General features: G+C 36.0%; 1 protein-coding gene across 1 annotated transcript in view; it reads right to left on the bottom strand.

Annotated features, from left to right (window-relative positions):
* The window catches only part of LOC149770286 (uncharacterized), a gene marked incomplete at its 5' end in the record, with an annotated part of 57,404 nt that overhangs the window by 17,540 nt on the left and 28,124 nt on the right, over nucleotides 1–11,740 (bottom strand). The window contains 2 exons of the mRNA XM_089949248.1: nucleotides 1,717–1,849; nucleotides 8,627–8,817. Of these exons, the coding sequence (XP_089805374.1) occupies nucleotides 1,717–1,849; nucleotides 8,627–8,817 (324 nt within the window). The remainder of the gene's footprint in view (nucleotides 1–1,716; nucleotides 1,850–8,626; nucleotides 8,818–11,740) is intronic.

The raw sequence follows: 11,740 nt of genomic DNA, 5'->3' as shown, positions 1-11,740 counted from the left end.
AAGACCTTGTATATCTTAGGTATAATTTAAAGAACCTTTAATTCCCTTTATTTTGATGTATGATTGATGGGTGTAATATGGGTTATAGAGTATACAGCTTGGCCTTACTCCAGATGTGCACCTTTCAAAAAAGTGCTAGCTCTACTTGGTCATTTTCACTTCCTGAACTTCAGAGGTAAATTGTATAAAAAGAGCTTTTTTTACATTTAATATATTTAGTAATTCATTCATTGCACTTTCAGAAGCTGGTATTGTCTAGTCTGGCAAAATTCATGTTCCCTATTTTAATAGCTGCTATGGATAGTGTACTTTAGACTAATTCAGGCTGATTTTTTAGCACAAAGGAGCAGTCATTTTAGTTAGCAGTGTGCTTAAATCATGTACAATTTCCAAAAGTACAATATCCAAAGAAACATCATCCACATTACATTAATGTAGCATAGAGGTATGCCAACATTCTCTCCACTGTGCACGTTTTAAATGCGAACAACTTCACCTTACATACGTCACTCTCTTAAAAGTACATAATAACTGGTGAGCGACCCCAAACACTTTTATTCCACGATGGTCTTGCAGTAGGCAACTTTTTCATGGAAAATGTTGAAAACATACTGTAATAAAAACATACACATGATATTTAAGCAACGTTGAATTAACCATGGAAACCAGGTCAAAGCAATTCAGTTTTGATCTGCAGCACACCTTCATTTCAAAATGTACCATTGGTGCAAGTTTGGGGTATTAGATTTAAAAATAAAATGCTGGAATAAAAGCCCAAACAAAAGTTTTAAGCAATGTTGACTAAATTTTAGGAAGTCTGTTACAGAGTGCAACATTACAGTCTGGATGTAGAGGATGGTACAAAGTAATCCCAAATATTCCCATGTCTTCAAGTATGAGTATGGGGTTATAATGATTAAATTAATTTTAAGTTTCCGGATGTTCCCTGCTGGCTGTAAAACTCTCTGATGCAATCTCCTGCATATTGTACAAGGCAACAAACAGAGACAGGTGTCATGATGGATCAGTAGTTACAAGGCAACAAATGGAGGCAGGTGTCATGATGGATCAATGGTTACTTGGCAAAAGAGGCAGATGTCATGATCGATCAGTAGTTACTAGGCCAACAAACAGAGGCAGGTGTCGTGATGGATCAGTAGTTACTAAGCCAACAAACAGAGGCAGGTGTCATGATGGATCAGTAGTTACTAAGCCAACAAACAGAGGCAGGTGTCAAGATGGATTAGTAGTTACTAAGCCAACAAACAGAGGCAGGTGTTGTGATGGATCAGTAGTTACTAGGCAACAAACAGGCAGGTGTCATGATGGATCAGTAGTTACTAAGCCAACAAACAGAGGCAGGTGTCATGATGGATCAGTAGTTACTAGGCCAACGAACAGGCAGGTGTCATGATGGATCAGTAGTTACTAGGCCAACAAATAGAGGCAGGTGTCATGATTGGTCAGAGTTACTAGGCCAACAAACAGAGGCAGGTGTCATGATTGATCAGTAGTTACTAGACCAACAGACAGACAGGTGTTATGATGGATCAGTAGTTACTAGGCCAACAAACAGAGGCAGGTGTCATGATTGGTCAGTAGTTACTAGGCAACAGAGGCATATGTAATGATGGATCAGTAGTTAAGAGGCAACAAATGGAGGCAGGTGTCACACTGGACTTGAGACTAAAAGGGTAAATCAAAGACAAAACAAACCTTTCATTAATGACTCGTATTCTTTCCTCATTTGATGCTTGGAATTGATGTTCTTTCTCTCTGAAATAATCCTCAGCACATTCCTCCTCAAAGTCGTGCAGTTTTTCCATGTCATCGTGAGATAAGAAAAGCTCTGAATGAAAAGAAATATTAGTGCAAACTTTTAATACAACCGCATAAAGCAAATACTGTATTTATTGGGGAATAAGTCTTGTTTATTTTTAGCAATTTCTGTAATCTGGTCACAAATCTTGAAAATCTAACTTGTTGACAGAATTTTACTTCATGAAGCACAGCAGTGGCAGCATTTAAGCAATTGTATGTATATCTAATTTATATTTGATTTAATTTAATCATTTGTTTTAAGTATAAAAATTTTTTATTCCATTACATGCTATTGTAATGTAATTTTATTTAATGGAATTGACATTTTTCAGAAATTCGGTTCAGTTTTTCGAAAACCTAATATTAGAACTCTGTATCAAATACTGACCAAGTTTCTGATCTCGATTCAGAATCAGTGAACAACTTTTATTTCTTTAATTTTTTATTCATTCATAGTGTGAAATTTAGAGTAAAATCGAGGCTGTACTGGGAGTATGTGACGTTAAACATATAGAAATTCTGGTTTTACTGGAGGGTTGACCCTTATCTGAGTGTCTGCTTTGCACACTAGCCAGATTTAATAGAGATGTTTTGAGTAATAATTTTATTTGGGCATTTAAACACTTAGACATCAAGGTGTTGTGACTAGTTGGAGTTAAATTTAAATTTTTCTTCAAATTAATTGGATTCTAAGAGATTAATTCTTTTGCCTGGGTATATTTAAGTACAGAATTCTTGGATAAAGACATTTATTGAAATTTTATTTAGAATTCAAAACTGGAATATTACTTTCTGTGGTTCAACAAAGAACTGTAGGCACATCAGTACTACACTGACTATAGCATGTCATCGCCTTCCATTTTGGATTTTGTCAGGACTCTAACTTCATTCATAAGAACATTTTATTACCAGGACTTGTTTTTTTTTATTCTTGGATTATTTTTGGATTTGATTTTTAAAACCATAAATTCTTTATCTCAATTTTTACCTTGTTTTTTTTCTAGGGAAATAAATTAATTTGTTAAATTTTACAAAGCTTATTGTCTTCACTTTTTTCTTGTTACTGTTTATGAGAGCCTAAACACGTAGCACAATATATCAACATAAGTTTTTCTGGAGTGTACAATGTCTGTTGAAATAGGAGCTAGTTTTTAAAAAATGGAATCTTGCTTGGTGGTGTATCAACAGTTAGTCTAGTTCCCTGCTTCAATGACTCCCAACTTGGCACTATATTATTAAATATTACTCCAAAAACCAGACTAAACAAAAAGTAGTGATGTTTTCGTGTACACATGATGGTTGTTGAAACCAGCTGGAATAATGTTAACGATCTTTCACATGTTGGACAATTTGAAAGTAAATGTAATTTATGCAGAATAGCAACCAGCTTCATTAGAAAAAGTGCATTATTGACAATTATAATATGCTCATTTTTTTCCCTGTTAACTTTACATTGTTAGAGTCATGCAATATTACCCAATACTGAACCCGTGTGCCAATACACATATAGCATTCATGTGCATAAAGGAACTACTTTCTATTGTAAACAAACAATGGACGCAAACGCCAGCACTTTTGATTTGTAAACAAATCATGTACACTAACGTAACAGGCGCTTTACGTTGTGGTTGTTTAAATTTGTTTCTGAATGAACTAAAACAGATGTTTCGTGGACTGCCACATACCAGCTGCTTTGGCACATTCCACGCTGATACAATGTTTTGGATCTAGGCTAGCTACAGTATACAACAGAGGCAAAAACAGGTCCTTATAAATAACATACAAGTGACAAGTCATATGCTGTTTTCTTTAGCTGGTGATAAGAATGGCAAAAAAATATACTTACAGTTATACATCCTGAATTTCCTCAAAATATACTTTCTCAGTTCTGCAAATCTGAATTATATGAGCCATATCATAGGTTCTCAATCTTGATTACACATTTCGAAATTGTATTGTAATTTCGATGATAAGTGCAATTACATCCTCCTTACTGCACTCAAAATGAAATAAGCATTAAATTCCATAGCGTCTTTTTGATAATTGCAATTGAAAGACTTCCTATTTTTCCCACATTATGATTTCAAACATTCAATGACAGAAACAGAAACACATTTGCAGATGTCAACATGCTTCTCCCTAGCTTCTTCAATCCCATGTATTTCATGTGGAATTGTCACATACCAATCCAGTCCATAATCACAAAATTTCGTAGAATCAAAGAAAAAAATACCAAAATCTATTCATTCCAGATCAAATGGAAAAGTTGTTGCAATGCACATTCATTCACAATATGACTCCAAATTTCAACTTTAACTAAACAAGCCATTTTCTTTCGAAAGTTATGTCGAGCATGCGACTAAGTTCAAATTTATCTGGGCGGAGTTATGTGCGCAGTAATAATGTTGTTGTGTAATGATGAATATGCGCTTGTGTATTTAGTTTGGAATGTGGCATACATTTGGTTACTTTCTTTCGTGTAGTGTATTTTGTTAATATAATTAAGCATTAGGCAGAATTTAAAAAATTAGCATATAAAAAAAAAGGTTACTGCATTTGTATGGGATTTGCATTTGTATGAACTGATTTTGTCGGATGGATATACTGCACTCCCAAGGTCGTGCAGTATTTCCATTCGAAAAACTCGTTCATATTTTCCCATACAAATGCAGTAACCTATAATTATTATCAACATAATTGTAAAACAAGGATTTGTTATTTAAATGGCACAGTCCCCCCCCCCACTGGTGCCCCCGGTTTTCTTGATGTCTAATGGATTTTTGGGAGGTCCCTAGGCAACTCGCACACTCACTTTTATAGTGTGGTTTATGTTTGTGGACACCACTGTGCATGAGTATCACGGGAGAGGTGTACTGAGAGCAGCAAAGACTGCATCTAATTAAGTACATATTTTGCCATCCAACGGATTTTAAAGACATGGACGTTTTTATTTAATGTCAGTGTGGTTTTAACTATGTGAGTGTCTGCACATATGTGTATGTGTATGGTGTTGATATTAACAATGCTAAGTAGACCAACTATTTCTTTCTCTGTACGTGTATAAATGCTTTGAAGAAAACAGACAAGTTATTTTCTTTTATTCAGATTTGAATTTCCAATCATTTTCTATAGACTGTTATGAAAATATTTACAAGTTACTGCATTTGTCTGGGAAAATAGGAACAAGTTTTTCAGATGGAAATACTGCACAATCTTGGAAGTGCAGTATATCCGACAAAACGAGTTCATATTTTCCCACACAAACACAGTAACCTTTTTATTATATGCTCATTTTCTTATTCTACCTAAGGCTTAATTATATAAACAAAAATACACTACATGAAACAAAGTAACTGACTGTATGCCGTATTCCGAAATAAATACACAAGCGCATATTCATCATTACACAACAACAACAGTATTAATGTGCACATAACTCCGCCCAGATAAATTTGAACTTAGTCACACACTATACATAACTTTCAAAAGAAAATTGCGTTTTGGTCTACTTGAAATTTAGAGTCATATTGTGAATGAATGCGCACCGCAACAACTTTTCCATCTGACCTGGAAGGAATAGATTTTGATATTATTGTTGTTTCTATGAAATTTCGTGATTATGGACTGCATTTATGTGCCAATTCTTCATGAAGTACATCAGATTTCAGCGGCGATGGAGCAACATGCTGACTTCTGCAAGTGTCTTTGTTCTGCCATTGAATGTTTGAAATCATAATGTGGGAAAAATATGAAGACTTTCAATTGCAATTATCAGATGCCATGGAATATAATGTTTATTTCATTTTGAGTGCAGTAAGAAGGATGCAATTGCACTTGGAATATAGTCGAAATTACAGTACAATTTCAAAATGTGTAATCAAGCTTGAGAACCCATGACATGGCTCATTTAATTAGGATTTGCAGAACTAAGAAGATACATTTTGAGGAAATTCAGGATGTAAGACTCTAAGTATATTTTTTGCCATTCTTATTACCAGCCAAATTAGACAGTTTATGATTTGTCACTTGCATGTTATTTGTAAAGACCCTGTCTGGCGTCTATAGCCAGCCTAAATCCAAAACAGTGTATCAAAAAATCAATGCGGAATGTGCCAAAGCAACTGGTATGTGGCAGTCCATGAAACATCTGCTTTAGTTCATTTAGTTAGTTTACTTCATCCACAGACAAATAAAATAAATCAAAAGTGCTGGCATCTGTGTCCATGTTGTTATGTTATTGTAGGGTTTAACGCCATTTTTCAGCTCACAACAGACAATACATGGCGACCAGTATTAATGGTGGAGGAAGAACCTGGGAAAACCCTGGAAAGAACCATTGACCCATGAGAAGCTACTGGCAAGCTTTCTCACATACCCACATTGGCCGAATCCGAGGCTCGAACCCATGCAGATGGAGGTGAGATGGTAGTGATCCGTAATGGAGAGTGCTTTAGACCACTCTGCCACTCGAGGCCCCCCATCTGTGTCCATTGTTTATTTACAATAGAAAGTAGTTCCTTTATTCAGGCGAGTTCAACATGAATTGCATGCAAGTTCAATATCGTAAAATACTGCACGATTCTGACACTGTAAAGTTAACGGATAAAAAACGTAGCATATAATAAAGCTTATTGTCAATTGGACGACATTACTTTTCATGAGACTCAGAAAATGCTTTGAGCTCCATAGGTGGGTCAGTGCACACTTGAAATTCAAATCTGATAAAAATAAGAAAATAACATATCTGTTTTCTCTGAAGCATTCAATATACTTGCAAACTAAAAATGGCAAATTGATCACCACACGTGGCCATGCTCAAACATAACTACAAGACATTAAATAAAAAAAGTTTCTATTTTTTAAATTTATTGGACAGTGAAATATTTTCTTAATCTGATGCAGTTTTACCTGCTCTCAATAGTTCAGGTCTGTGTGTGTGCATTGGGGTGGGTGGGGGTGAAGGTAATACAGACGTCATTCATGTTCACCTTCGCACTCATTTGCTAATGTATGCTACTATTGTTCAAACATTCCAGAAGATCTTGTTGAATTTTGCTCAGCACAGAAAATGATCTTTCTGGATCTGCATTGCTGTGAGAGATTGGCAAACATGCTGGGTGGTGTTGTTTATGTCGACAGATGTGGTTCACTCAAGAATGATTAATCTTGATATGGTGTTTGCAGAGTGTATACTAGATAAAATGTTCACCTTCAAGGTGCACTTCAAAAAGTCAAATTCAAGTTCTTAAATTTAGTTTGGCTGGGTTCTGCTTGTTTCACAGACAGACATCTTTTCTGGAAGCACAGCTGCATTTTGACATTTTGCCTTAAAAAATTAACCCCACCTGAACACTATTTTGACTACTGAAATAACTGTGTTTCACTGAAATAACTGTGTTATGCCTTTATATATGAAGTAAATTCCTGTTGCTGATCATAAACTTGCTAGTAATGTTTAATAATTATGGCTTTAACATTCTCATTCAAGGCAATGATGTGTGATAGTATTTATTCTTTGATTCATCTCTTTGATTGTACTTCTTAAACAAACTGGGTCATTAGACTTGGTAAACTTTACCTATGCAGATAAGCCTAATGGTCTCTACCACACCAGTGTTCAAGGACTTGACATGGAATCCCATCATAGCTATTCCCAGCCAATTGTGTGATTTAGATTTTTAAAGTAGCTTTAAATTTTTTAGACATATTACATTGATGTCTGCAGTATAGCAGATTTAGTAATGTCTAACAATGGGGCATCATGAAGCAGACATGTAGCATCATGTCCCACCCCCATCAGAATATCCTGACACCAGACTAACCAGTGCTAACCCTAATTAGGTCTTTGACCAATGACCTCTCACATACGAGGACCAATTATTTTGAATGGTGATTGCTCATCTATGACTGCCTTACATTTAAATGACTCCAAGAAAATCAGATACATTAATTGCCCAATGATAGTTTTACATGGGATTTTAGCAGGACTGTTTACAGTCTATACAGACAGGCTTGAGACATACTGTATATAGTGGTGGTCAACAAATGTCATTTGTTTTCCTCCTATGATTATTGAAAATCATGTATTATGATACAAGACCATGTCAGGGGGTTTAGGAGTCAAAAACTGTGTTTTCCTGTCATATGTCATACTATAGCAGGTATGATGTTCACACTTAACAAACCAACTATGGTGCCAATATACATGTTAAAATATGAATATTTAAGATAGAGAGACAGCTGTATTTTGCCCAAGTAATTCTTTGCACTAGACTAAAATCATAAAAGGATCAATTTATTTCTTTTGGTCACAACAACCTAGTTTTAAATTAGCTTGTAGGGATGTGTAAGTTACATTCACATACTAAGTCTGAAGGATAAACAATAGCTAGCAAAGATACAAACCAAATTCATCATAATTCAAAATTATTTGCCATCGTTAATTTAATCTGTTGTACAAATACAAACAACACATTAAAAGACAATTACTGAATGTACTCACAAACCAGATGCAACTGATCCAACATCACACGCACAAGCAGATCAGGGTCTATGCTGACTGTTCTACTGATTACTCCTAGAAAACTGCATAGATCCAGTTGGATTCGCAAGTACATAATAATAAATATGCTCCGAGGCTGAGATTCCATAATAGGGAATAATTTCATTACAGTTATTTTTAATATGATATACCATTCCTTATAAACTTTTTACTTGACATGGAATGGGCTTAAAATCATATCAAGATATATTTATGTAAAAGAGGATGATGGGCTTGTAAACAGGTTAATACGATAATACTCACTCAAACCATTGTCAAAGAAGTCACGTTTCCTTTGGCAGCGTCTCTTGATGAATTTAAGGGAGAGGTAGATCAGGCTAAAAATAATCAGTGGTGGTGGAAGGATGGGCCGAAGCTCGTAGTTGATAATCAACTGGTATCGCTGGAACTTCCAGATCTCTCGAGAATATACATTATTTCTAATGAATGTTGCACTGAAATTAAATGATTATAAACTTCCTCAATGCTGAATGACTCAAAGAATATCAAGTAAATATGGTAGCAGCATCACATTTCCATTTTCTTGTTTTGAATTTTCTGATTCTTTTTACTACTTCTGGATTGAAGAAAAATTAATCATGATGGCTAATATTTTGTCACTGAAATCTTCCATGAAAAAGTGAATTTTTTTGATTTTTTTGTTTCTTCACATTTGCTTCTAGTGTAGTATATTATGGTAATATTGCCTGTGATCATGTGACTGAACTGCCTTAGGCAGGTCAAGATAAAGTAGTTGCTAATTTTACCCTTTAATCCTGGTGGCATGGCTGCCTGGCTTCCTTGTTTGGTGTTTGATGAGATGGATTATACAGTGTGAAATGTAGAAATTAAAATATGATTAAAGATGTTAACTGATTATGGTTGGGTTAATAAAGAGCCCAATCAGCATAAAACAAGAAATATTACTTTGATTTTGTTTACAAGGTATGTTTTGCTTTGGTGATTAAAGTTGTCAAAATGGATTAGAGTCTATACTACATATGATCGAAGGTACTTTAGACAGATTAAATATGTTACTTGATCATGGATGGATTACTCAGGAGCTTAAGTGGCATAAAACTTCTGTGTTAACAATATGTTGAAATGTCAAAGCATGTGAATGCCAAAACACAAAAACACAATCAACCAAAATATCACACGAAATTCTATGATTGTTTGAAAAGGGAGATTTTACTGGTTACATTCTCATTCAAAGAGACACAAATATGCATTTTGCTCTTCCTGTAAAGCTCATTTTAATGTCTGTTATGTTGGCAAGAATGACATCACATGCAATGGCTGTGTGAGGGAGTCAGGACATTTGATTATAGGAGCCAGGTGAAGAGGGGTGGGGTGCCATCCGGAGCTTTATTTCTTGGCACCTGAAATATTATTAGTATTTCACTTCATCTTGGTGTAATGGGCGCAATTCTTAACAAAACAAATATTTAAAAAACTGTTCTCTGTGGCAAAGTGGGGGCAGCATTGAAGGACATTGCCTCTTGGGTTCCTTGTCAGGGGTAACATTAAAGAACATTGCCCCCAGTTGCCTCTACAGCCAAAATGCTTCCGAAATAAATGTAGTCAAACCCGACTAATTCTGGGTCATTGAAAACAAAAATGATACTCAAAATTGTTGATTGGCTCTAGTTTTAAAGATATGATACCTGGTCAGTATACAGAACCCTTGACTTGGGAATGGTGGAGAATAAGTTAGCTATAAAGGGAAGGGACCTAAATTATTTAAACCAGAAATGACCAAAATACATCTTTGACTAGATCTATGAATAAATCTATGACTGGGTTTGGACAGTACTTGCTTTTTAGGCAAAACAATGAATGATGCAATCTGAAGATGGTATTGCATCATACATGATATGAATTGCATCATGTTATTCCTAGAAGTCATGGATGATGCAATCATAATAAAGCTTACATCACTCTGCTGAACATATTGCCCTACATTAGCTCTAGAAATTATAGTGTCATGCTCTCTTATTTGTCAGTATTTGATTTTGCAAAGGGACACATTTCTGTTTAGCCAAAGTGAGCAGAGATGCCTCATACTTCTGTGAACAATGCAGATAACTTCTATGTTTGTGGTGGAGAGACTTTTGCATCACAAAAGCACAGTATAACCACTATGGTTTAAGAAAGCCTATCACCTTTATTTTGGCTGCAAAATTGGAGATCAGGACAAGAGGTGTGCCCCACACATATGCTGCAACACTTGTGCAACAAATCTTTGCCAGTGGTTGAAAAGGAAAAGGAAATCTATGCCTTCTGCAGTGCCATTGATCTGGACAGAGCCAAAATCATATCAGCAATTGTTACTGCATGGTACCTCAAGTTGGGAAAGGTGTGTCAAAGAAGAAAAAGTGCACTCTGCATTATTCAAACATTCCATTAGCTATATGTCCAGTACCCTACAAAGAAGGATTGCCGGTTCCTGATGCACCAGAATCATTCTCACTTCAGTCAAACGAGGAAGAGGAAGAGGATGAAACTTCAAGTCCTGAACCATCAGTGTCACATGTCTCATATTTTCTCCCATCCTCCTCCTCTGAACCACACCTCATAACACAAGGTGAACTGAATGACCTTGTCAGGGATTTGGAACTATTCAAGAGTAATGCAGAGGGCTCAGGACTATAGCAGTGGAATCTTCTGGCAGGTCATGTCAGGGTTTCCATGTTCCATGATCATCAAAAGTGGGGTGCACAACCTTTATTGGCCAAGAGCCTGACTGCATTTTTTAAGACCACTCATAGGCTGCAAACACTTATTTCTTTCATATAATTACTGTTCACAGGCCAGAATTCTGTGTTGTTTTAATTTTCCCTGCGGGCCAGACAGAACACGTTCGTCAAAAGGATCTTTTCCCATTCTTCTACATGGAAGATAATCTTGTAGCCCGCAACAACACTGATGGTGTGATGGCAGCCCTCAATATCATTCATGATCTAGGTGAGTGGCAACTGTTCATTGTTTTGCTGCATGATGGCAATGTTTTGCCATCAATTCCAGTTGGTCATGCAGTCCACATGAAGGAAACCTATGAAAACATGAAACAATTTTTGATGTGCATAAACTAAGACCAACATCAGTGGCAGCTTTGTGGCAATTTGAAAGTTCGCGCTCTCTTGCTTTATCTGCAGACTGGATACTGGATACACAAAGTACTGCTGTTTTTTCTGCGAATGGGATAATATAATTGTGCGAGAGCTTCCCACTACATCAAGAGATTTTGGCCACTCTGATAGTCATTGGAGCCTGGGAGGAATAGTGTTCTGCATCCACTACTTGTTGAATTGAGGAAGATTTTGTTACCACCCTTGCACATCAAACTGGGTCTGATGAAGAATTCTGTCAAGGCCA

Source organism: Sinohyriopsis cumingii, unplaced genomic scaffold (genome assembly GCF_028554795.1).
Source record: "Sinohyriopsis cumingii isolate HCF-2022 unplaced genomic scaffold, ASM2855479v2 utg002481l, whole genome shotgun sequence".
In the NCBI taxonomy this organism is placed as follows: domain Eukaryota; kingdom Metazoa; phylum Mollusca; class Bivalvia; order Unionida; family Unionidae; genus Sinohyriopsis; species Sinohyriopsis cumingii.
This window is presented reverse-complemented; position numbering and strand designations above follow the sequence as displayed.